This window comes from Numida meleagris, chromosome 6 (genome assembly GCF_002078875.1).
Source record: "Numida meleagris isolate 19003 breed g44 Domestic line chromosome 6, NumMel1.0, whole genome shotgun sequence".
NCBI classification, from domain to species: domain Eukaryota; kingdom Metazoa; phylum Chordata; class Aves; order Galliformes; family Numididae; genus Numida; species Numida meleagris.
Window position 1 is genome coordinate 38,275,355 of NC_034414.1, and position 27,730 is coordinate 38,303,084.

The window sequence follows — 27,730 nt, forward strand, 5'->3', positions numbered from 1 at the left end:
GAGAGTCTGTGTTGTAAAAACATTCACCTTTACCTGTAGCATGCCCTGAATATTTTAGTTTACATTCATAAGTGCTCAGTTAAATCAATGAAATGATAAACTTATGTACAAGAAAAGTAATTATACTGCAATTAAAATATCATTCAAACTGTTTTTCACAGATTTTGTAATTTAAAAAAAATAAAAAGTTCCTAGATGATTTTATAATAATTTTGCTTACCTTTGTGTATGTAACTCCAACTGTTTTAAGTTCAAAGTTGAATTGTTTGCCTATTTTTATTTTTAAATGCATTTTTATTGATTTGCAGAGAAAGTGAACTGTTAGAGAATCTTGAAATAAAATACTTCATATTAGGTATTTATCCAGTTAAAGAGTAGCATGGAATATTTCTTTCTAACTTTAATTTAGCTTGATCTACTTCTTAAGGCAATGATTTCTGGTTTCACACAGAAACAGTTGCTTATTTCCATTTGTGCTGTAAAAAATGTATGAAAATAGTTCCAAAAAACCTATCAATTTCATTACATGGAATTGCTGTAAACATTAAATTCTAATCAGTATTATGTATTCCGTGTTGCTTTTCCAACTGGATATTTCATTTTAAATGAAGTAACTTAACTTTCAAATTTTATTCCATTTCTGTTCGCATTCAGGAAAAAAAAATCACAAACTTCAGTAGAGACTTTGGATTATAGTCCACGGTGAAAATGTCTTTTTGAAGAATGAAGTGGCTTGGCTCACTTGTATATGTTATTTCTATATATTATATATATAGTATGAAACATTATGGCTTGACAAAAATTATTTTAAGATTTCAATTAAAATAAAAAGATTATTTTGTTGACACTCATTTATATTTTGTCATGTGCCTGTAAACATCAGGACTCAAAGGAGCATATAACTGATATGGTAATCTCTTAATTGTGAGTCAAATTTGTGTTATATTGCTGTGTTTTTTATTTTCTTTACATGTGTGATTTCTTTAAACTTTTTTCTGTTATTGCTTTTCAGGAATGGTAAGTACATTAAAAATATTTTATATTAACTTGAATATGCATTGCATGATTAGATTGATCTTGTATTTTTCCTCCTTTTGTAGTTTTTACTAATTTCCCTTTTATAATATCTTTATAAAACAAAGCATAGTTCTTCATAAAAGAAACAAGTTGTTGAAGGACTTTAAAAAAGCAAGTAGTTATACCTGAAAGCTAATCAGTATAGTTTCAAAGTGGAGTTTTAACCATTTTCATTTAAGATTTTCTTTTTAAATATGGAGATATTTATGAACTTTAAAAGTAGCATATATTTGGGGAGCCATTTGAGGGCTTTTGTATCTCAGATATTTTCTCTATACAGCTTTTCACATTGTAGCTGTCTGCACCTTTAGACACTTATTAACTTTGTAGAGTTCATACAGTAGCTGCAGACTGTTTTTAGAACTTGATCCATGGCCTGTAGAAGTCAATAGACTTTCATCACTTTGAGCACAATTTAGATTGGAGGGTTAAATGGTAGGTTTTTTAGTTATTAGCTTTTCAAAGATAGTCAAAGGTACCGTGTTTCCTCTAAAATCAATAGCTGAATTGAAACATTAGAAAAAACTTCAAGTGACAGCATATCAAAAAACTAATTCCAATATTTAAGAGTATTTACATGGTATTCTGTCATGAGAGAGAATGCACAGATGAATGTACATGTAACATTTTAATATAACATTTATTCAAATACCCAATTTAAGCTGTAAATATACGCTATTTAAATACTTTCAACTTTTGGGGCAGATAGCATGAAAGCTCTACTTTGGGAAAGTAAAACTGTGACTACTGTGTTATTCTTTTATTTCAAAATCATTACCCAAATTTTTGCTTTTACCCTCACCTCTGCTCCTACTCTAAATGATGTTAACTCTGCTTTCAGTAGAAGTCACCAGGATTGCCAGGCAATTTATGCCAGGTATTTATATTAACAATTTATATCCTATGGTTTGTTTTGTCACGATGTAATGTTAGATAAGTTGTGTACTTTTACAATTCAGTGAATGGTTATTAAGATTTTTTTATTCCTTTTTTCCCCTTTCTAGACGGCAAAATTATCCAAGCATACATCATCTATGTACTGCGTTCCCTGGTTTTATGTTGCCTCCGTATCTACAAATGGCTTCTAGAATTTATCATACTTCAGACAGAAGAGGTCACAATATCTCGTTTGCAGCAGAGGATATAGACAACAAGCAGAAAGAATCAATATATTCTGAATATATTTACTTGAAAGAACAAGCTGAAAGGAAAAGGTATGAACTTATTATCAACATTACTATGATTTATTTAATTTTATAAATTAAGGGATTATATTTTGAGAAGTAACTTGGTGATGTTTCAGTATTTAGTAGCTTCACTGAAGTGGCAAATAAAAAGGCTTGATTTTTTTTTACCTTGTTTGGAAGATATGCTTTCAAGTACATAGCCCAAAGGTCTTAAAAGTCTTATCTGGCTTAGAATGTAAAAGGTGGTGTTAATTTTTAAGAATAAAATTCACTTTATCGATAAACTTTAATATGTTGCAATTATGTTATGAATATGAGTTTTTATATTTAGCTCTAATAATGAGATCCCATTGAAATCAGAAGCAATGCTGAGCAAGTAGAGTAGGTTTCCTATGAATGTAAAATTCTGCGAGAGTAAAAGGTATAAAGGGTACAGTCACTGACCTTTTATCATATGGACAATCTTATTGATCCTGATTTTTCAAGCACTTAAGATCAAGAATAACTTCAGTTAGTAGTTCTGTTGAGTTCAGTGCATACAAAGTTAAACACATATAAAACCTTGGATAGACCTGTAGTCAACAATACTAACGGTATATGTAAGAGATACTCATGATAACTGCATTACCAATTTGTATATTTGATTGAATTCCTAAATCCTTATTTGTTTTAATATATTTTACACTAAAATAATGTGAAATAAGACTAAACAATATGAAGAACATTCATTTTTCACTCCATGTTATTTCAGTTAGATTTTTCCTTTTCTCTATCTTTCTGGACAAAGATCTTAGAAGTAGAGCCCTTATACTCAAGATCTTCCTGATGATTTTTTCAGACTAGCAATTTGCAACTTAGAGTTTCTGTACATCACCAGCTCCAGAAATATAAAATTATTGCTTGTAAAGTTTGAAGTGATCTAGGGAATGATAGAGTGGTAAATAAGGATAAGGATAGGCCAATTTTACGGGGCAATTTGTTTAGCTTGTTAACTTGGGCTCCCTTGAAAAACATGCATTTTAGTGCAGCCAAATGCAAGGTTGTAAGGCTAGGAATAGGGAATAGGAGTCATTGTAGGAGGGGAGATTGTATCCTGAAAAGCAGTAACTCTGAAAAGAGCTTTGCACTCTTGAAAGATAAGTAACTGAAGATGGCTATGAAGTACTCCCAAACCTTTAAACGTGTTTATGTTAAAATGGAGGTGAGACACTTTCAATAATATAGAAAAAGTCTGGGGATTAGAAATCTTATACAGAGCTTTTTCTTTGTTCCAAGTAAGTGCTCTTACAACTGAGACAATCATGCTGCCACTTGTTTTCTCTCCTGGCTACGTGATTTTTTTGCCACTCTTTTCTGCTCAACAGCACAACTTCCTGCACCCAGAATGGTCAAATAATGTAATGGTGAGCGAGGTTTGAATTCTCAGATAAGCACTGAATTCTCATGTCCTGACTCTGTGCTTCAATAGCAGATTATCATAGAGAGATGGAAATCACCACTCTGTTTTTTTCCAATTGACTGTCTTACAAAAGAAAAAAAAAATCACCTTTCCTTCATTAAAGAAAAGAGTACCCTGAGAAGAGGGCTCCATGTTCTAGAATGGAAGTGGAGGGGAATTTCTGCCTGTGGTCTCTGAGAAATCTAAGTTTGAGAGGAGCAATAGATTTCCTGTAGGATAAATCTGTTGTTCTGCAGGTTTGTAGGAACACTGTGCACTTAATGCACTTAGCAGAGTGTTCCAAATACTGTTCCTGGGGAGCAAACAGAAATCTGGATTCCTATATGTGATCTCTTTTACTTGAATGCCTGTTCTGTATGAAGACACTTAAAAAGATCATTATATTGGTCTTCATGGAAGAAATAAGAGATGCTTTAAATCTGTTACCTATATGGCATAGTTTCTAATGCAGGAGAATTTGCTAAATGAGAACTTAACAGACTCAGTAGCTGGTGTTTCAGTCTAGACAAATTTGAGAGTAGCTGTAAGACTTCAGTGTATAGCAATGGAAGCACCTTCTGAAACTATTCATTGATTGCAGCCTTAAATCAAGATTTAATTTCTTTGAGTCATATCCTGAGCTTCACTGAGGAACTGTGAGCTTAATGCAGGAATACTGATGAAATTTCATTATCCATATTGTTTAGAAGATCAGGATGGGTTTGTAATGTTTCTTTTACCATAAAATCTGAATCCATAAAATTATTGTATGAAAGCTTCTAGATCTTGAATTCCTTTGTAGTCAGGATTGTCCCAGCCATCAAGGATGGCATTATTTCAGATTAGGCCCTGATCTTTCTGATTGGTTTGTGTCTGCTTCTGATGGAGTGGCCGGTAGCCTGACCATGAATTGTTTTGTGGGTAATGAGGAAAGAATCTTTAAGGAAATTCTGAGAAAATAAACTGATGACTGTAGTGATCTTTTCTCAAGCATGTGAGGCAATTTAAGTGTGGGCAAAAAGGTGTTTGTAAAGGGGGAATATAAAACCCTTAAGAAGTCAGTGATGGAGTCAGAACTTGTGTAGAAATAGCAATTAGTACAGCTTTACTAATTTAGAGAGGACAGAAAAAGGAAGGTCTTTGAGAGCTTTGAAAGCAGAGGAGCGTCTCATGTTTGAATTTGTCTTCTTTTTTGTTGCTTCAAAGCACAGCAAAACATTAAAAGCAAGGAGCTATGACCTTCACAGTGGCACTTTAAATGCACAAGAACTGAACAAAATAAGTGAATAGAACAAGGTGGTGCTTATCTGGATTAAAGAAACACGTGCTGCAGCAACTGAGATATGATATTAGGTACCAGACTTCTAGCTTTTTAGGGAGATTAAAAGAAAACTTTTAGAATGTTGTGAATGTTACCTGTTGAATAGTGGGGGTGCTTGTCATGGTGATGATGAAAGCAAGTAGCGGGGAAGCCATGAAGGTTGCAAAGGCTTGTAAGATCCTTTTACTTCAGACTTGCTGAGCTAGCATTGGCGTCTCTAGGGGGTAGATAGTCTGATATTTTTGTTGGTGCAGAATAGTTATGAATCATATGTCAATGGTTTACGGGCATTCGGCCCAGTTCCGTGACGAAGGGGACGGGGGATCCACGGGTCCACGCCCCGGGAAAAGGGGAAAAGGGTAAGGAGATGGCCCTGAGAGCTAAGAACAGCGGCAACAATCTGAGGAGAAACAAACTAATTTACTAAATAAGATATCGGAATGCAGAACAACACACTATCATACAATATAATTACAATTTAAGCTGATAAATCCAATACAGAGAGAGAGAATGTCCCAAAATCAAGGTAGGCCTTACTCTACTACCGACGATAAGATGGCTGGAGAGCGAGGTGCTGCCAAGACGAGAGACGGGAGGAAAAAAAAAAAGGGATGAGGTCTCGTGATCTGCAAGTTCTTATACTGTGAGCTTTTATCTTTTCCCTTCGGCTGGAAATGGTAACAGAGGAGAAAAGTACCGTGGGGACTGTGGTAGTCCTTCTCTTCTGAGAACCAGGTATATCCACTACATGATGTTATGATGTGGAATACCAATAACCGAAAATCACAAAACCATGACAATCATACTAGTTCATTACTTTGGAGAGGCAACTTGTACAAGGTGTTTATTTGTACACGTTACTAGGAATAGAGAAAAGTGAGTAGAAGACGGGATGCCGTAGTGTAAGGGGATGGGAGCAAAACTGAAGAACTGTGGAAGCTGTCGGAGAATGGGGCTTGAAGAAGAAAATGGTTTTGTTTTCAAGGGGTAGCCAATGGGCTAAGGATGAACCTGAGCTTTGTGTCAGAAGAAAGGTTTCAATCGAGATCTATGTTCCCACAGATGAGAAGTTTTAAAAAGAAGCCTGTTTTTTTAAAAAAGTCCTTAGTCAAATTTGCTTGCTCCAGAAAAACTAGAAAATTAAACTCTTTGGAGCACTGCCATCTAGTGGTATAATCTGCCACCACCTACATGTTCTTAATTTTTTTTTTAAGAACTGGTTGACTTATGTGAGCCTTGAACATAACGGGTATAGTTTATATGGTGCTAACTTAAGTTTATTCACGCTGCTCTCATCTATTGCTGACCAATTCCTGGCACTTGTCTAATTTCACAAATACAAATAACCTAATTGGGGGATAAGCATGATTTCTATGTAGTTGATAGTAAAATTTAAATGACTTTGTCAGGCAAGCTTAAATGGTAAGATTTTACAGTGAATCAGATCAAGAAAGCAATAATTGGTTTGCTTTCAAGCCTCGTCTTCCTTGTGAAAAATATCTAGAGGTTTAAAAACAGCAACAGCAATCTTTTCATTCACATCTGTGGAAAAAACCTGTAGCAGACCAGAGTATTACTTATCAATGCATATACATCTCCAGGTCAGCTATAACTGTTTCCTAAGATTTACTGTACTGAGTTTATTTGATATATGGCAAAGGTCCCTTGTTTTCTGTGTCCTGTTTAATCTTGACATGCTCTGCAAGAATCAATTGTTTGAGAGTTAAAAATGCTACTTTTCTAGCCATGAAGACTTAAGAGTTAATCAGAATGTATGTTTATGGCTACTATATATGGATGGTCAAATCTATTCCTGGCAGCGATCTTATAAATATTTTAACAGGGTTTTTAGCTTCATGTTATCTCTGTTAAAATTCCTTCAAGCAGGAATGCTTTAATCTCCTTTAGTTTCCAACATTTTGATTTATTTTTTATTTATTAACCAGCAGGTGGAAACAGAATCATTAGATTAGTATTATTGCTTTGAGCTTTCCTTCATGTTGTTTCTGTCTTCCAGAAATGAGAAGTCTGAATGTTGTTTCATATCAACTAGCATTTTATTACTTCGTATAAACTCACTGAATTGAAAACTATTTATGACAAAAGTGCCTTAAGAGTGACAACTCTTATGTTGTCACTTAAGATGGTCAAATGCTAAGGAATCTTTTGTTTTATACTTTCCTCTATCTTGTATAAACTGACATTCCTTTTATCCAGACTCTCACCTTGAAGAGTCAGAACCACTGAATACTTAAATGTAAACAAAAACTAGGAAGGCCAAACACTTGCCAGAAGTTAGGCTTTCAGTTCCTGTTTTCTTACTTTTGTAAGAAATAGGTATTCTTTCAAAGCTTCCACTTCAAGAAAGCAACATTCCAGAAAGAGTTCAAGTAGTACTCTCAGATCTACAATCTTTCTCTGCACTAGTGTTACATTTTAAAGATTCTTTTTAACATGCAGTTGTACTTCAGAGGCCTTTTGTTTGCTAAATCAAATAGCTGGTTCTTCATTACATTGAGACCTCCCTGCTGCTCCCATTTACACAGTGTTTTGATAAGCCTTACATTAAGTGCAACATAATTCTGTTTTAAGTGAGAATGAAGCCCACTGCAGCAGATGTACTTCTGACAGTGGCATTGCAGATAACAGGAATCAAGCACTTTAATTCCACAAAATGCAAGGAAACTTCATAACTTTTTTTAGTTCACAAATTACCCCAAACCTGATTAACACCAGTAGATGTCAGTGTTGGCATATGCCAATGTGCCAATATGTTAAGAAAAATTGTGTTCATGTCGTGTGTGCTTTATGTATGTTTATGCAGTTTGCATACACATGCCTAATCATATATTTTTTGTTCCTCTGTATGTATAATAATTGGTGAAACACTTGATGTATTCTGTGCTTGTAGTTCTGGTACTGTAAGAACTATGTAAGTGACAACAGAAGTAATTGTACTGTCAAAGAAGCAACAACAGGAATAGCAAAAAATACATCTGTATTTTTTGCTCTCTGTTAAATAAAAATACTCAAAATTTTTTACATAAATCCTGTAAAATACCTGTTTAAGTAATGAATGATAGAAGACCTGGAACAGTGACTTCTGCTATTCTCTAAAATAGTTTAACTAGTTTGGTAGAAGTAATAGGTTCTTCAGATATAAATTTGGCTTTTCAGGTACCAGGAGCAAAGGAAATAAAGATAAGTTATTCTAGGATTATATGTATATATGCACATATGTATACAAATATATGCGAGTTGCACTGTTTAAGTGTTCGCTACTTTTGAAATTGAAACCGTGATAGGAAATTAAGATGCATAATTAATACAGCAATTTCTAAAGTGAAATTATCTTTTTTTAAAGGTGATTGCCATAGGTAAGTTTATTTAAAATAATAAAGGGCAAGCAAACAATAATCAGAATCCTATCCCAAATTAATCACAAAAAATACTGCTCAAAACCAGCCCAACATTCCCGCTGTAATAATTTCTTTGGGCGTTTAAGTATATCTGACCAAAACAACAGTACTTGAATAGTGTATTTGCCATGTGCAAAGTTACTTATAAAATGCGCTTCATACTCAGAGGTTACTGTTATATTGTGTCTTCATTTACAAGTCACATACACTATAGACCTAATTCTGAAAGTTGTCTTCAGATTAGGGGCTTAGCAGCAGGTTTCTCGCATGCATTAAGTCTTTTCAACCTTTAGCTCTTTCCTTTTGAGAAAAAAATAAAAACTTTTCTAATTTGATTAAAAATTACTCATTTTTCTATTTTTGTACTTTCAAACCTGACAGCATCCAAATAATTTAATTCATCTTCTGTATTACTGCAGAATTTGTTACGAGGGAGTTCCTGTTTCAGAACTGTTTCAGAGTAATCAGAAAGATAGCATTCACTCTTTTCCACCTCATACATCAAGAACTCTAGCTGAATGGCAAAAAGCTGAATATGGTCTTAAAGCACAACTTCAACTGGTAGGAGAGAAAGTAAGAAATAATTTTAATAATTATGTCATCTGATTGTGCGATTCTACGAATAAAGCACAGTATTTTGGAAAGATTCTGTTTTTCTTCTGTTACATGAAACGCCTAGGAAGTAAAGCTCTTTTTTTCTCATTTGATGAGATGCAGTATAAAGATGTTTAAAGATTTTATAGATGGGGAGTGTTATTCTAAAATCTCATGACTCAGTTCTTAATTTATCCTCTATAAGAATATTACGCTAATGTGCTAATAATAAAAAAAGACTGAAATTGCAAACAGTGTAGTTATTTCAGGTGGCAGAGCCCTATCGGTAACAAGATTTGATTGTATGTGATGCACTTCAAAGTGCTTTCTATTACAAGATCATGTACAAAACCATATCTTATCACCTAATAGTTCAGATTCAATACCGACAGTAATAAACTTCATTTGTGTTAGCTGGTAACTGAGTTCCATTGTTTTTTAAGGTTTCCATTTATCCAGAAGCTTTGAAAATGTTTTGGGCTCCTGTTCCACCAAAGTTCTTTGCTCCGATTTCTTCTATGAAGGAAATTTTATTTCCTAAATATGAGGTAAATATTTTAAAAACAACTTTTGCCAAAATATTTCATTTTCTAATGTTACATTTGTTAACTGTAGTAGTTTCATTTTGTGCTATTTCAGTAATGCTTCAATACTTATAAGTATAATATATAAATCATTGTAGAGTTTGTATTAATATACACTAAATAGTATTTAATTTCTGTTTCTAGGGTAAGAAAGTTTCTGATAGTAGTTATTCTACTGATTGCTACTCTGTCTTGCTTATTTGCTTTCAACGTAAATATAAAGATTCTTGTATAGGCTTTCTTCTGCTGTACTGGTTCTGAGAGATATAATAATTTTATTAAATTTTGACATAAAACAAAGTCTATTTTATAAGTTTGCAGTATATTTGAATTTTGAAATTTGAGTGTAGAATCTTCTCTACGGTTATGTTGCAAGACATTAGCCATTTATGTAAAAGGCCATGCCTTCTGGATGCCCATATTCATGGTACATTCCACATTCCTATAGCAAAGGTTACAGAGAAAACAGCCTTTCACAACCAATTCACACCCCCTGTGCGAGATGTTTGCGATAATTATTTCAGGTTACATGCCCCTTTTGCACCATATCATTCTTGATCTTATCTAATAATGTGTTCCCCTGCCTGTCCTTCAGAAGCTCAAGATAAATGGCTTCTGTGATGTTGATCTTGATCATCGTATCTCTTTAGCTCAAATATGTAATAGGCTTTACTTATCTGTTACTATGGTTTCTGTAGCAGACAAATAATAAAGTTGTACATATTCAAATACACAAATATATTAATATTTCAGAGCAATGTTATTGAAGATGTCACGTATGAAGACTTTTTAATTGATTATGAAGAAGAGGTAGAAGCTGAGCAAGATCTTGATTTCTATGATTTACTGGTGTGTATCATGGTATTTTTTAAATGTAATTAAACTTGCAAAACAATTCATAGTTTAAAGTCACAACGCAAGATATTACATATAGTTGACTGCTAAAAAAAATTTTTGTTAGCTACATCTCTTTGCAAATGAAATACAGTATTTAAATTTGGTTTAAATTTTTCATTTTATGGAAAATGCTAAGTCTCATGTTTTAGAGCCTGAGACTGTTCTTAAATGCTTTTGGGGTAGAAGCTATAGTGTAAATAAGATATTTTTTGAGACATAACAGGGAAGGTTACTGCATGTTCCACTACATACAGACATCTCAAAAACAGCAGGAGTCAAGGAGGAGAATAGGGGAAGTGGATTGTTTCCAAGTATGTGAAATTCTTATGTAGGATTTCTCCAAATGTAATGTTAAGGATAGTCAAGGAATTCTGTGCCAGTGACTTGTAAGCGAGAACTCTGGGAGTACTACAAATGTAAGCTGAAGTGTGGGTCTTTCCATTTTATAAGATGGTCATGATTTTAAATACCTTTGGTCTTTGGAGGCAATGCAGTACTGAGAGCCATAGGCTTCACAGAGAGCCTGAAGTGCCAAATGATGCTATTCATTTTGAAGTGCTAACCCTATGTAAACATATTTAAGTGAATGGATCTGAGAGGTAGAAGTAGGTAAAAGCTTACCCAGATCCCCCAGGGAAATCTTTCTTTCACAAAGATTGTGAGGTACAACTGAGTATTTGTGTATCTAAAACAGCTGAAAGCTGTTTATTATATTATCATATGGTGTACTTTCACTTTTTATCTTACTTATAGACAGAAACTCTGCTGAGAAGATGCCAGTCCTCACAATTTTCTGACAGTGAGAACTCGAAGGTATTTTATGTTTACTTTCATTTGTTCCCAAACTGATTTTCTATTTGTAGAAAAAGTCTTAGACTGAACTAAACTGAACTTAGTATTTTCATATTAAATGCAAAAGTGAGCACCTCAAGGATCTTTTTCAAATGTATTGGTTACATTAAATCTTTCATTTTTCTAATAGGAAATAGCTTTTGTAGTTAGAACCTCCCATTAACTTCACAGGCATTTGGAGAGGGGTAAGTGTGAGGAATCTGTACTTCTTCAACATGATATAAGTGGACCAGCATACCAGTAAGATTTGCAGTATCTTCTCCTTGGATTTCAGACATAATGACATCAACATTAATCAATGTTAAGTTTCCAATCTATAAAGTGATATGTACTTTTAAAATGTCTATTGAAGTAATGTTAGGTGTTTCATGAAATACAAAGAGCTGCAATAAATCATACACATTTTACACCTGTGCAACAATGACTTTATATAGACAGTGTTTAATTGAGAAATTTGATTTTGAGTAAGAATTTGCAGAGTCTATATTTAAAACTATTGTATAGTCCATAAAAACCTGCTAAAAGTGTTATGGCTATATTATTTTTAAGATGGATAGAAAGCATCATAGCAGTTGAAACTATGTAATAAATTGAATAACTTAAACGCTATATCTGCAATTTGAACTGAGCATTGGTGCTTGATTTTTAAAACATCAGAGTTTCCTGTTCAAATACAAGTAGTCTTGCTGAATGCTTCATTTGTGTTGTTTTTCGGACAAACAAGTGCTTTCCTCTCTAACTTTCAGGGAGCGGACATAAAACTGCATTTCAATTTTTTTGACAAATCTGTATTATGCCTCATATTATAGTGTAAGACAAGTGAAATGGAATTAACTAAAAGAGGAGGATGCAGTACACTTTTAAATAGCAAATATTATGTTGTGACTAACTACAATTAAACACCAGATCATAAGAATTATTCTTTTCAATTTGTCATATGATTCAGGGATTGGGACACAAAATGTAAGGGTACCTAATTCAATTCAGTTCTTAACTGTGTTCCCAGATAGTACAATTGTATTTCCAAACTTTATGGTTGTCCCATCTTTTGTTCTAATGTTTTGAATATCTGTTCATCTTTTTCTCATGTCACCACCAGTGGCATACATTTTTCATTAAAAAGTTTTCGTTCCTACAAGGAATAGGGAATCTACTTTAAATTTCTCATGATAACATTCTAGAGAAGATTAATTTTAGCCCATTATGAGCTTTGAATAACTTTCAGTTAATGTTTCTGAGGTCTTTGTTTTGATGCATATCTGGAGCTGTGTGGCTCTTTTGTCCCATTCAATACTATGTCCTTTTCAAGTGTAGTATACCTGTTGCTTTTTTCTTTATAATTTTATTCAAAATATGTGATACATAAATTTTAATTTAAATGAAAAATAAATTGCCCTTTTTTTAAGCAGATAAGTTTGATTAAAAGATCAGTCTCCGCTCCAGAGATGACTGCTTTCAAACATGAAACTATATTAAAGATTTCAGCTAATCTCAAAACCAGCATGAAAGAGTTGGAGTTTATGAAGCAACAAATAGCTAAGCCAAAGGTTGAAACAGAGACTGGGAAAAGCTCCCCTGCCAAGCATCTGTTGAATCAAATCTGTGATGATTGCCACTCAAAGCTGACAAACAGACCAGTGGAAAAAATGCCCACTTCAACTGGACAAGAGGATAGTGAAAATATACTTGCAAAGAGAGCTCAAAAGGCTGGAATTAATTATGTTGTTTTCCCAAAAAGAAAGAAAAAGAAATCAAAGGAAACCATAAATCCTAGAAAATTAGAAGCTGTGATTAAGAAACTAAATCAACCTCCAAGAATTCTTAAAAGGTTTTCTTTACTGTTTTGTCACTTTAAAGAATGTATTTTAATTTGTAGCTATATTATCTAATTACAGGTTTTATCTTTTTACATATTAAGTATTGCTCTAAACTGTTGTTCTAGTGAATGCTTATTATTTATATACTTAACATACAGGTTACCTTAAATACCCAAGCTGTAATTTTGGTTTTAGCAGAATGGTACTTTTTTAATATGTGTGCTTAAAGGGTAAGCTCAAAAAAACCTCCTAAAGGTTTTCTTGTTTTGTGAGCAGTCATGTTATGTGTCCACAGTGTAACTTATTATTGATGCTTAGCCCTGGTCCTTCAGGCCAGTTTCCCATCCATGTTATCCTTCTGCCTTTTCACCTTTCAGTATATTTATTGTTAAGAAAATCAATACACTTAAACTATGGTGTGATATACTGCTATAATAAGATGGGACTAAGGGAGATAGTGGCCTTTTTCCAAAGTTTTATTTTAGACAGTACTATATAGTTGAAGTATTTCATATCAGTTTCTTTAATCCATTGGGTGTTTCATCTTTGTATTATTTTACATATACATATTTTTACATATGCACAAGATTGCTTTATTTTTCCTTCAATTTTCTTTTTTCCCAGTAGGACTTTCAAATAAAAAAATATTATAAATACTTATCTATAATGCTTATGTATAAAAGATTTTCTTTGCATTCTCTCCTAGTATTTCATTCTGTGTTAGCAAGGCTGGTATTATTTGTAAAAAATATTAAGTTAAAGAATATTCTGTTATAGATTTGTTTCTTTTACTTTAAGGTCCCAAGCAGATGTTGATAGTGATCCATTGTGAAGGCTCTCTTTTTAGAAGAGAAGTTTCCTCAGCTTATAATTTCAGAAATGTCCTTTCAAGTTCATGTAGTGTTGTTGTGTTGTTTAACTTTGACTGCTAATTCTTATATTCTCATGGCCTCCTTCAAATATCTGTCATCCATATATATCTATATCATATGGACATCTGTATAATATATATTCATCCATCTAGGATTTATCATCAACATATTTAGCCAAACTGAAATATTGTCCTTTCTTAGATTTAGCATTGTAATTGTAAGCTGAAGTTAGAAGCTTTTGGAAGAAATAAGCATGAAATTGCAAATAAGTGCTGAACTACTTGGGATCGTGAATCATTCAGGATTCTGCTTACCTCATATCTTCAACAGTTTTTTTATAAGTGGCTGATATTTTTAAAAAAGACATTATTCATAAACCTATTTTCAACTATCTTATTAATTGTTAACTGGCAGACTGTAAATTAATATTGTTAATATAGCTGGAAATAGTTAATTTTGGTATATTTTTCCTTAGGTCTGTGTCTCTAGGAGGACTTCTTATTCATAAGAAATTCATTATCAAGGTGTCTCCAGCAATCAAACAATATCAGAGCCCCAGCATCCCTTGTTTGTTAGATTTTGAAAAGTTTGCTAAAGTGAGGGGTGGAATTCCAAGAGAAACTTCTGCTCGTGCATGGGTCAGTGGAATCTGGACCTGCTGGTTTGATGAAACATTCCCTGCTTGTGGGACTGTTCCTGAGGAGGATACTGAATTGCTAAAAGAAGCTAAGGCAGTAGAGACTCAAGAGACAAATCTACAAATAGAACTAGTTGACTCAGTGCAGCCTATTCTACTTGAAGGTGCAGTAGTTAGTACTGAAGATTTAGAAGAAGAAGTCAGAAGACTGACTGTTCTAATAGAAAGTGTTGAGCATCCTTCAGCTTTTCACTATTGCAGGCGTGGAGCAATACGAAGAAAGTTAGGCAAACTAAAATCAGCTATGGATGACTTGGAAAAAGTAAGTTTAATGCCAAGCTTTCCTACTGTCAGACCAACCCTTTTTTTTTTAACTGAACATATGACCCTTGCTCAGGATACAGCACTTTTAAGACCTGAAGTGATATGATGTATGCTGGAGAGAGGATAGATGGAAAGGACAAAGGCTATTTGCTTCAAGTAATGCTGCTGACAAAACTGACAAATATTTTCAATTTCTGCAAAAGCATAGTGAGAAATTAAAATGGAAAGTGATGTATTTCCTTTTTATGACTGAGCTATCATTTAACACTGATGTTTTATACAGTAGTATTAATATCTTTCTATGCATGTTTTTTATACAACTCTAAGTTTCCTTTATAGTGCTATAAAGCCTGTCATTAATTCTGCCCAATATCCTGCACAACTAGTCAGGAGTAATCAAACAAAAATACTGCCAAAAAGGAAACAAAAAAAAAAAGATTTTTCATCTTGAACTTCAGAAATGGGCAGTCAAGTGCCTGAAAAGGCTAAAAACTCCACACTGACAAAGTGACCTGTTGACCAGTGGGCTCCTATCAACTGCTTGCAAAGCTTTTGCATATTTTAGTGAAAACATTGACTGTTCTCTTCATGGTATGCCAGCATGACCTCTGTGTAGTTTATGGATCCAAGAAATGGCTTACAGACCCAAATTTGAGAATTACTTTTGTAGCAGACCAGTCTCAGATATGTATCTGTCTCTATATTTCCATGTGGCTGTTAAGTTCGTATTATCTGCACAATGAATATATGTGAAATACATACATCTGGATAATAATTATCAAATAATATCTTTTAGGAAATGTAAAATACTTTTATAGGAATCGTAACAGTGTAGTTTGAAAAACAGATACCTTTTTCATGGATACATGCTTATTTCTTACTTCCAAATAGATGAGCAACATTGTTTCTAAGCATTCTGAGTTTCTAGAAATAATTCAGATTACCACATTTCTTTAGTAGTTATATCACAACTGATTTCTGTTTTATACTGTGTTCTGGTAGATTAGTTTCTGATTCTGCATATTTGTAAGCACATATTGCTTTTAAATGAGCGCATAAGTCAAACTGTTCAAATTTCTGGGTTAAATAGAGGTTTGTCAGTCTAAGCTTTATTAAAAATTGTTTTGGTGCAAAAAGATTTCATTTTCCATGTACTTTTGTTAGTACACTTGAGAAGTTTCTTCTGCAGGACAAAACATTATTCTTACTTTGTTTGTAGGCTATAAGCTTAGAACCACTACTGCTTGATGCTTACTGGCATAGACATTTGATTTACCTCTTTCAAGACAAATTTTCTGCTGCTTTAAGAGATCTGAATTTCATAACTAAATGGAACAAAAATAAAGCAGGTAAGTATCTACTGAAGTGTAATTTAACTTTCTAAGCAGCTCACTTTTCATCTGAAGTAGATATTTAACTTCAGTTGGTTTATCCATCTTATAGGAAAACTATAAGGGAGACATGAATAATCAAATATTTGAGACAGAAAATTGATTTCTAAGGAAAATAGTACTTAATTTTAGTTTACTTTAAAAAAAAAGGGGGTTTATATCCATTAATTGAATGGGGAAAGCTGATTATCCTATAGTGGGGACAACATGCTATTGTGTATTCAATCAGTCCAGTTCTACTGTAAGCTTTATACTGTGAAGGAGTACCTTAAAAGGAAAATGTCACCTGTTGGACAGAACAATAGAGAGAATCAACTTTAGTCCATGTTTTTTAAAGAAGAATTGGCAGAAGTTTTTTAGGTGTCTGTTATCTGTGTGGACTGGGAACTGGTGACTGAGTCTCCAGAACAAGTTGATCTGTGAGTCGTCATTGCAGCCTTGCAGCGGGGGAAGCTAGCTATGCTCTGGATGTACTGGGAAGAGCATGGCCCTGCAGGTCAGATAAAGTGATTCCCCTCGGCCTGATTGTAGTGTTGCGTCTCCAATATTGTGCTTCATACGAGAGAGAGAGAGAGAGAGAGAGAAACTGGAGAGAGTCCTTTGGAAATCTGTTGAGATGGTTAGGTGCCTCGAATGCATCCTTTTGTAAGGAAAGGCTGAGGAAGCTGATTTAGTCTTGAGAAAGTAAGGCTAATAGGGAAATCTCTCCTCAGCTACATGATACATAGTAATAGAGAAGAGAGAAGCAAATTTTGAGATGCTCTGTCAAATGGGAAGTAATAGACACAAGTTGCAACAACAGAAATCTTTGGCATAAAAATATTCACTATAGGAATGGTGAAGTACTGAAGCAGATACTTCTTGGAGATTTAAAATCTGGACAAGGCCCTGAGCTGCTTGACCTCAATATTTAGCCCTGATTAAACATGAAGGTGGACTAGGGGAGTTGAAAGCTCCTTTGTGATCTACCTTTTTTAAATACTTCTTTAAATAACTCATGATTTTAATTTGCTGAAACCGTTTCTCTGTGCAGAACATCCAAAGGATAGCTAAGCAATATACTAAGTTTTAAAGTCACTGTATTGATGTTTTGAACACAATACATTTATAACGTATCTCAGTGTGTAGTTTAAATTGTTAGAGTTGATCAGACATGTCTACATTTGATGATAAATGTCGATGTTTATAGTGCTTGTATTTGTGGGAAGTATTTGTCATGAGGAGAAAACTTAAATTGAAGGATGACAGTGCAAGATAAGTAACTGTATGTTTTTCATGGATAAATGTGAGTTATAAATTTAAAGGGGATTTCTAACCACTTCAGGAGTGAAGCTCTGGAGTGGCTTTCTAAATTGAGTAATGGAACTGAGGAGTTTCAAGCAGAGCGCAATGTGAAATGAATTTTATAACAGTATTTGTGGGCGTACAGATTTAAAGTCATATTGGTCTTTGGGTGTCAGGTCCATTACTTTATTGGAAGTAAGGAATAAGTGACTTGCTGTTTTTTGCTTGACATCTGTTATGTGTTAATCAGGGCTCTGGCTAAGCTATCTGTAAGGAACAGGGGCCGGTGTGATTTTCTTTTTTTTTTTCCCCTTACATTCAAATATCTTGCTTATGCTCTGCTTTGGATCAGTTTTAACTGATAAGAGGTCAGCCTTGCTTGAGCAGGAGCTAGGAAAAACTCTTTTAATCCTTCATCAGATTGTCATTGTCTGCTGGAGAATTCTGTTTTGTCATATTTGGTACTGCAATTAGGCCTGCTACAGAATGTGAAAATAAGAACATTCTACTTCTGAGGGCCATCTGAAAGTTTTGTATTTGCTAGTGTGGAGGCTTAAAAGATTATTGGTGCCCTTGTCCTTTGCTGTTCTGGTGTCGTTGTTCTCTGTGCTCTACTACAATTTTTAATTTGGGTCTTCTTCACTAGAAGTTTGTTAGAAGGTGTTGGGATCTGTTCCACCATTTGTGGTGTGAAAGTGAACATGTGGAGTCAGTTGACCCAAGCCAGCACCTAAAGACCTGTATAGCTGCTTCCTTGCTCCTTTACCTCACCCCCTGCAGGACAGGGGAGAAAACAGGAAGATGAAAAATGAGAAAACTTGTGGGTCAAGATGCAGATGGTTTAACAAATAAAAAGGAAAGAAACAAAGAATGGGAAGACAATAACTCACGACTTCCCACAAGCAGTATTACTAACACTACTTTAGCCCCAAATCCAAAACACAGCACTGTATGGGCAGTTAAGAAGGAAGCTAGCTCTATTCCAACCAGACTCAGTACAGTGAGATAACTATATATAGGTCCACTTAAAGCAAATCTACTCTTTATGTTTGTTTGTGGTCAACAGGACTAACTCAGATGGCTTGATGGGATGTTTCTACTGAGCTCTGCAGAGAGTAAAGAAATTTTATCTCTTGTGGGATTCACAGGCACTATACATTTTGAGCTGTATGGGCTTGAGGACAGAGCACACAGCTCTGAATTTCTGAGCTCTGTTCAGATTAAACAACTTCCTGACTTCTTGGATAATCTACTGTTTAATTTCTACTGCTTGTTTTAAGTATCTTGTAAGAGGGAGATGACGTTATTTTGGACTGCTAAATTGTGCCTTTTACGTTTTGTGGGATTTTTTTCAGATGCATACCTGTCAAAGGCAGAAATTTACAGAAAACAAGGTGATAATTCAATGGCAATCATCAATTACAGCTCTGCAATACAATGCAACTCTACAGATGATGACATTTATTTCAGAAGAGCCGAGTTGTATTTTGAGGAAAATCAGTTGTTGTTGGCTGTGGATGATTATGCCAAAGTTAGTTAACTTTTTTGTATTGTTACAATAATGTTGTAATTCTGTTTAACTTTGGAAGTAAACTCTATGTGGATATATCTGGAAAGTATCTTTGAGCACAGATATCCTTTCTCTTAAATGATCTTTAATAAGAAATCAGTGTCATAAATTACTTATTTCTATTATTCCTATCATGTCTGGTAATTCAATAAATTACTGAATGTCTACAAATTCCCAGGCACTGATGAGCTTGCATCACTGCTTCTATATGTCACTGTACAGTTAATGGAAATGATAGCAGATAAGAGAATTTTAAAAAAAGAATGAAATAATGTTATTTTATAACGTTATTTTTATAGCATTAGGTAATTCTTCATTTCTTTATTATAGTGTTTTCAATATAACCCAAAAAGAACAGATGCACTTATGAAACATGGACTATATTTCTTTGACCGTTCAATTTTGACTACAGCTATTCAGGATTTTACAGCTGTGATTAGAGAAGACCCTAGCAATGCTCAGGCGAGGTATAGTATAGTGTGTGACATAAGTACTTGAATTTTAATTGGATTATTAAAATATTAATATGTAAAAGACTAAACATGCATTAAACAGTAATAAATCAATTACATTTTCAAAGAGGTATGTAACAGAAATAGAGTAAGACTATTAGGCCATGATGTTCATTGGGGAATCTTTGTGTTGCTTTAGTGACTTTGGATTAGTACCTAGATCTTAATTTAACTAAGCACAGAACCATACGCTCAGATTCTTCTAAAGTACTGCAGATACAGAGTAGGTTGAATTATGCTTTGCTGTAAAGAACTGGATTTAAATACATGCTTAAAGTGAAGATATCCTTCAGTATTGCATAGTTCTATGCTTGATTTCAGTTATTTTTCTTGATGCTTCTCAGCATTCTACTTAACGTTTTCTGTGGGGAGAAAATGATTATATGGATGAGAATATCTTTATTTTCAAATTACAACACTGTTTTTGAGTTTTGACTTAAAAAGACTTATTTATAGTCTGGTATTGCCACTGGAAAATGTGACTAATTTTTATTAGTGTTCCTGCAAAGGTTTACATCATCTATACTGTAATCTGTGAAATAAAAAAAAGGATGCAATACCATATTATGACACTCTAATTTAGATATAAGCATGCTGTTTCCTTGGGATGTAGAATTTTGGATTTCATTGTGGAGTGGTATAATAGGTGATTCTATTAATTTGACTGCTTTAATGAAATATTGAAAAATAGATGTCTTCAGAAAGCTTTAATACAGTAATGAGATCACTTTTATTGCTTTTATTTCTTGTTTACGTAAGATGTGAGGAAAACTGGCATTTTCAATACTCAAACTGCTGCACCAATAGACTGTGGAACTTGGAGAGTCTCCCATTCAACTCATCTCTAAGATGACAGTGCTATGTTATATTGAGCTTGAATTATAGAAGTGCAGTAATCTGCTGATGTGGTATATGTTGTACGACCTTGTTCCTTCAGACTTGCTTTAATACATTGAGAAATAAAACCAAATGTTTATTCTGTTCTTCAACATTTTTCCCCCTAAATAATTGCTTCAAGTTTGCATGACATAAACAAAGGAAGAATGCTTGGTATTAAGTTGACTCAAGTTGTTTCTTCTTTATTAGGCTATATCGAGGAAGAGCATATGCTAAACAGCAGCAGTACAGAAATGCAATACAAGACTTAGCAGCAGCAATTCATCTAGACCCCTCTTGTTGGTTAGCATTCTACTATAGAGGTTGCATCTTACGGGAGATTGATCCAAAAAGAGCTCTACAGGACTTCAGTGTTTCTGGTATTGTTACTTCTAATGGTGCATGTGTGTGTTTAAAAAGAGAAGTGATCATCAGCCATTAATCACTATGCTATAGTACTTCAAAGTTACTTCCTGTTCAGATATTGAAAAATATAGTAGTTTTTCAGTATTTGCTAATAATTTGTTTCTTTTCTACTAAGTTCACCGTATCAACTGTTGGTAGTTGAAAGGTATTTTCACTCTGCTTCCTAAGACTTTCTGGCTTCACTTCAAGCAATTTGAATGGATGTAACTGAGAATTATATACATCTTGAAGATATTTGAAGCAACATAAACCACTTGTATTATGATCGAATATGTTATGTTGCTCTTAATTATGTTTTATAAAACTCTAGGAAAGCTAGAGTAAAGAGTGAACTGCAGGTAATTTGAGTGGAGTAACAGAAATACATGGGAATATTTGAACTATTGATTTTCATTCCTTTCTCGTAGTACTCATCAATGACACTCAGGAAAATTTCTCTTCTTTTCTTCATCGTGGGATCATTTACTCAAACCAACATCAGTGGTCAAATGCAATCTGTGACTTTGAAAGTGTCATAGCTTTGAACAGGTAACTGGACTTGAGAATTTTAACATTTTGTTTATATTCTTATTACCTGAAAGTGTGAAAGTACTTTCAATGGAGAAAATTATTAATAAAGGAAAGTGGAGTCACTACTTACTCAGAAAATGGATTGAAATTAAAACACTGAAATATGTCTTCTCAGTATCTTTCATTCTCACCCTAGTATAAATATAATAAAGATTATTTCAGATTTAAATTCTATTTTACCTTATATGGCAAGTTGGCAAACAGTTATTTGACAGATGAAAGATGAAATTGAAATCCGAATTACTGGTGATTATTCATGCCATACTTATTTCACAGGTTTTCTGGAAGGAAACTTGTCTACAATGCAGGTGAAAGCACATTTTTTGCCAAAAACTATGCCACAGTATTTTGCTTAGCAAAAGTCAGTAAATGGTGTCCATGAAATAAACAAAATCCTGATAACACTAAATAAAGCAAAACTGCTTGTAATCTGTTACAGTTGGTGACAGAAGCTCATGCTGTTTTTGTGAATTGGATTTCTTCCTACTGCTTAAATACTTTACAAACAGACTGTTTGCATGGTTGGGCTGCTACAGATAGTCTTGCAAAATGAAAAAAGCTCCCTATTCCTGTTATTTAGTTACCCATTCTTTTAAAATGTTGAGGTTGAAAAAACTCACTGGTTGTGTCTTGAGCAAAGGCTTCCTTTCCATTCTGTGGCCAATGTACAACCCACCCAGCTCTCCCTTTTTCTTGGCTCTCTTGTAGAAAATCTAGAACTTGCCTAGTAACTTTCTACAAGAGATGGCTGTATAGGATATTGCAAATCCTGAGAACTCAGATCTCTCTCACTGATAGCCAAATGACAGAAAGTAAAGGAGCAGGCTGGATAGGAGATGTATGTTTTGGTGGAGTCTTTTATAAGCAAATGTACTTTTAGATTAGAGAATTCAGTATTTCTTGGTATACTCAGCATATGTAAATTACCATCTAGGTCTATCACTAATTAATTCTATGCGTAGAAGCTATCTCTTCAGCTGGAAATTACTATTTTGCTCAGTGTGATCACAAATATGTTGTAAATGTCTAAAATTTATACAGTTACATATTTCATGCAATAACAAGAAAGATCTTTTTCTTAGTTCTGTCTTCTTCGCTTACCTAAATATTGGTTTGATACTGCTGTTGCATCTGGATCAATACTATGAAGCTATTCGACAGTTTACTAATGCTATTAAAATTGATCCTCTCAATGTTCGAGCCTGCTTATGTAGAGCACAAGCATATCATAAGGTAATACTATCCTTTAGAGTTGTCATTTATACAGCTTTATATATAGAGTTATTGCAAGTATTTTAATATTTGTGCTTTAATATTACATTGTTAGAACCTGTTTATAGCCATACACTTCAAGTAGTCCTCATCACCCTAATAGAATTACATACACTTAAAATATAACAAAATTGGCATGTGATGCAACAACAAAATATTTCAAGTTTCATTTGATTTTTTTCTACATCGGTGTCCATCTAGCTGGGCTTCAATAAAATACACTTGAAATAAGTAAAAGAAAATTGAAATACTTTTTTACACATAGTGTTCTTGAGAATTTTCATTTTTCAGGAAACTGAATTTTTTCACTACCAGTGGCAGGGAGCTGTTTTAAATATTTTAATTTCCCATAAAAAATACTCTACATCTGTGTAGGATCTGACAATATCTTTTGCTAGCATTTATGGTCCAAAGAAGTTCTCAAAAAATGAGGAATGTAGTCTTCAGTGTGACTTAATTTCTTTAGACTGTCATTGGAAATATTGAAACAATTATTTCTCATGGTGCTTAATTCATTTAGGAAGTGTTTTGAGAAATTATTTAACACTGTTCATTTTCTTTGACTAAGGGAAACTACTTTTAACTCATCAATTCACTTAGATGGACTCATATCTTTAAGTTTTAGTTTTTTAATGATATTGACTTTAAGTTGTCTGATAGTGGATGACATCCAATTGAACTAATGCTCAGGTTGCTTCTGTAGTTTGTTTGAAATATGTAACTAAAATATGTAGAGTAGCTAAACTAAGATTAGTATGTGCATTCCATCAATACTCTTTGATGACCATTCTAGTTGGCAGGTAGCCATCTGGATGGATCGGTTGTTGTGATCTTCAGTGCAATGATTCCTGCCATTTATCCTTTCCATCTGAAAAACGGTGAATGGGACCACAGACATGAGCTTGAAAAATCATTACAGCAATGATTTGCATTTAAAATGAATCAGGATGTATGTGTGTGCAGATCTCATGACCTACTCTTCTTTCCAGTAGTCCAGAATCTTTTGGATTTTGGAAAAGTAACAAGTCTGCTGTTCAAATCTGCCCTGTGTGAGAGTATGAAAAATCTGTAGGTGGCATTATTCAGACCTTTAATTAAAAATGTTGAGCTCTTGTTATAGGGTGTGTGCCTCATGAGTTATTATGTGGGTATTATGTCCTGTAGGACTGCATTTACAGAAATAACTGTCTCCAAATTGTGTTCATAATAACAGTTAAATAGTAGGTCTTTTGTTTTAAATTACAGATTCATAATTTATCAAATGCTGTGAAAGATATAAATCGAGCCATTCATCTTTATCCGTATAAGTCAGAACTGTGGATACTGAGGTAGGAAAGTGTTTAGTGGAAGTTTTCACATGTACCTTACTCTTAACATCATTTCCCATTGGAAATATTTTGATAGATACTTCATATGCTTGGAACTGTGCTCTCAATAGGTTAAAAAAATGTATTTTCATGGCGTTTTCAAACCTTAGGAACTTTATATCTGTCTAATGTCATCTTACTAATATATCAAAGGAAATGTGGTTTTGTAAACCCTACAACCTGCAAAGAAGTAAGCATATTGTTTCTTGTGCTTTTATGTTACAGAAAAATTTTAAAATTGGATATATACTTCTGATGGACATAAAAACAGGAAACAATTAGAATGTTTTTATTGGAATGCATTATTTTTTCATTTTTCTCCTTTTATACAAAAATTGCAGCAGCGTTTGTATTTTGACAGAAATACCTGGGAAAAGCTTTACTAATTGTATCCAACAAATATTTCCTTACAGGGGACAGTATTTAATGGAGTTGAAGAAATACGAACTGGCAAGCTTATGTATTCACCAACTTGCAAAAATGAATGAAGGTAATGTCCGTTTGCCTGTGTTGTTGTGTGATCTCTAATCAACGAATTGAGTTTACGTTAAAAAAAAGTTCAAGCACTCTAATAGGTTAGTTACCACGAATCAGCTAAAATATAGGATAGTGTTTAAAGGCAGTGAGTGTACATTATTGCCTGATTACAACTTGTGATTTCAGAATTTCTTTCTTTTGAGTTCTTATGTTTGTTTTTTTTTGTGGTGTTTTTTTCTTCCTTTCAATTTTGGTAACTTTTGCTTTAAAAGGAGAATTGAGTAAGGATTTTGTGCTGTACTTGTTTAGTCTTTCCTAATAAAATACTAAATGGCTCCTGGACTGAACCTTTGCAATGCATTGGAACAATAAAAATATTGCAGTATAGAAGTTCCTTATGTGATGAGCATAAAATGGCAGTGTTCAGTACATCCTGAAGGTATGCATGAATCCGTATGAATACCTATTCTGCACAAGATAAATTATTTCTCTCTAGTAGTGATGAAGAGTGTGTGCACAGGGTATAACAATATAAAAACAAAGCAAGCATGTGGTGATACTCTGACATAGCATAGACTTAAATATGGAGAGAGGAGGGTTTGTGGATGTTAAACCATTGAGCTACACTTATTGATAATTAATTGTTCAACTTGAGACTTTTATGTGGAATTTTGTTTGGATTTTTTTGAAACAAAATATTTAAACAGTATTCTGAAATTTGCATATAATTTAAAGATATTTTATACTGGAAAACACATGTTGAAAATTATCACTTTCTGTGGTGGTTTTCTTCCAGAGTCCTTTAAGTCTCAGCCTGTTCAGCAAGCACTCATTCAGTTGTTTTGTCAAAATCACAATAAAGCCATAGAGTGCTTATGTGAAGCTGCTGCAACTCACCCTGAGCCTTCAATGTTTGTCCTCTTAGGAAAAACACAAATGAAAGCTGAGAAAACAGAGGTTAGAAACATTTACATTATATATCTATGCCAAGCAAGACAATGTTTTTTTCTTAATATCTTACGATATCTCATAGGATATAAGTAAATATTTGGTGCACCTCACAGCTTAAAATTTGAGACCACCTGTGTAAGACTTCTCAACAACAGCAAAACTACAATTCTGCCTAATTTAGGCAATTTGAGTTTTAACACATTTTGGGGGGGGAGAAGATACACCTGACCTCAGTCTATAACTATGTAACAATTTCTTTTTGTGAAATAAAATGATAATATCTAGTGTTCTTTTTCTAATTAAATATTGTACAAATATTTCATTGATGTATGTGAAGTGAATATATATTGTTGCAAGTATTCTCTCTACTTTTTTGAATACTTAAATGTTAAAGGATTTAACTAATACTGTCACTTCTGGCTCATGCAGTTAGCTAATGCTTGAAGCCTGCAGAATTGTTGAAATGACTTCTTTTTGTACAGTCACTTATTTATGTGAAATGTACAGTTGTTCCCTTAAATAACAGCAGCAAGCAACAGGTAGATCAAGAATAACTTGAATCTACCTATCTATTGAGTTCTCTATTTGACATGCATGGTCCTTCTGTTTCATCTTAGGTTTGTTTGTGCATTTTTGTAAAATTAATGTCAGGTACACACTGTGCAAAAACCATACTCCTGCTCCCTGGGCTTGTACCAATTGAAACATCTTGACACATTCACCTTTTTTTATTAGGCTTCTGTGTTTTGTTAGTCTCAAATCATAATGGCACAATATTATTTTCACTGTCTTTGAAAGAGTTATAAGTGAAAGATGGCAATAGTTAGTACCATCTCATCCAACCCATTTCACTTGTCAAATGTTAAGAGGGACGTGTATTAGAATCCTGCCCTGATTTCTCAGAGTACTAGTCCCAGGAAGGGAGACTGTCTCATTGCTGAAGAGGAATTAGACAATTCTTCTATTATGATAAATGACCAGACATCAGGCTATGCTGCTCCAGCAACATCAAGGAACTTTGTCATTTTTACATTTGTTTCAAAAACTAAAACACTTTAAAAAAAAAAAAAGAATGAAAAATGGCTAACAAGTTTTGCGAACTTCACTTAAGTGCTTTAAAACTCTTAATATTCCTGTACTGCAGGATGCTGTGGGAAGTTTTAAACAAGCTATAAATCTCCTGATGACCTCAGAAAAAATCCTGCCTCCTACATTTGAGGCTGCAGAAGTGTATTATCTTATGGGCCTGTGTTATATGGATCAAATAAATTTATTACAGGTTGGTATTATTATAATATGTTAGCCTTTGATTCCAGTGCCTACAAACAAAAATTATAACTAAATGAATAACTTCAGTATTTTCAACAGCCTTCACTGCCTTAACAGTTCTTTTTAACTTATGATGTACACTAGATGTCTTGCAAGTTTGTGAATAATTTTTCAGTGTTAATGTTGTGATTTTTATTGTATGAAAATAATTTGTATTCTGATATCATAAAAAAGACACTAATTTCTTACCCTGTTATCAATATTAATACTTTCACAGATCTTATAGACAAATACTCATGTAGCAGTCAGTGACTTAGTTTATTTGTACTAAACATAGACAAAGGAGATTCTAGATTATTGTATTAATTATGGAGTTTGTTGTATTTAACTTTTTTGTATTACTGTAGCTCGGAACACCCCCTGGATTGTTCTGTTTTGTACTTATATATGATACTTAAAAATGGTAATAAAATTTTTTCAATAAAATCAATATCTCAGATTAGTCCTATTGGAGAAAAAAAATTAGTCTTCCTGAAAAAGAATTGAAAAGAGTATTGAAGTCTACCTGTGATCTTTGTGGCAGGCCTTGGGTGGGTTCTTGCAAATGTTTTCTATGTTGATTTTTGTAAATATGTGTCAGTTGCTGATTTACTAAAGGCTCAAGACTGTAACTAGAATCATTTGAAATATCACATTTTCACAGGGCACAATGTCATTTCATGTCTGCCTCTGATCTGAATTGTCAT

The 27,730-nt window shown here is 33.6% G+C and overlaps 1 protein-coding gene across 12 annotated transcripts in view; it reads left to right on the forward strand.

The window, feature by feature from the left end:
* The window catches only part of TTC6 (tetratricopeptide repeat domain 6), a 66,469-nt gene that overhangs the window by 13,839 nt on the left and 24,900 nt on the right, over positions 1 to 27,730 (forward strand). For 10 of the 12 annotated variants that reach the window (XM_021402276.1, XM_021402272.1, XM_021402271.1 and 7 more), the window contains 17 exons: positions 2,082 to 2,291; positions 8,862 to 9,015; positions 9,480 to 9,584; positions 10,374 to 10,469; positions 11,271 to 11,330; positions 12,776 to 13,197; positions 14,534 to 15,017; positions 16,239 to 16,368; positions 19,050 to 19,225; positions 19,595 to 19,731; positions 20,863 to 21,032; positions 21,486 to 21,606; positions 22,731 to 22,881; positions 24,166 to 24,248; positions 24,701 to 24,777; positions 25,561 to 25,721; positions 26,860 to 26,994. In XM_021402276.1, coding sequence (XP_021257951.1) covers positions 2,082 to 2,291; positions 8,862 to 9,015; positions 9,480 to 9,584; positions 10,374 to 10,469; positions 11,271 to 11,330; positions 12,776 to 13,197; positions 14,534 to 15,017; positions 16,239 to 16,368; positions 19,050 to 19,225; positions 19,595 to 19,731; positions 20,863 to 21,032; positions 21,486 to 21,606; positions 22,731 to 22,881; positions 24,166 to 24,248; positions 24,701 to 24,777; positions 25,561 to 25,721; positions 26,860 to 26,994 — 2,872 coding nt within the window. Of the gene's footprint in view, positions 1 to 1,119; positions 1,955 to 2,081; positions 2,292 to 8,861; positions 9,016 to 9,479; positions 9,585 to 10,373; positions 10,470 to 11,270; positions 11,331 to 12,775; positions 13,198 to 14,533; positions 15,018 to 16,238; positions 16,369 to 19,049; positions 19,226 to 19,594; positions 19,732 to 20,862; positions 21,033 to 21,485; positions 21,607 to 22,730; positions 22,882 to 24,165; positions 24,249 to 24,700; positions 24,778 to 25,560; positions 25,722 to 26,859; positions 26,995 to 27,730 lie in introns of those variants that run through there. The other 2 variants (XM_021402275.1, XM_021402268.1) reach the window with 2 other exon arrangements.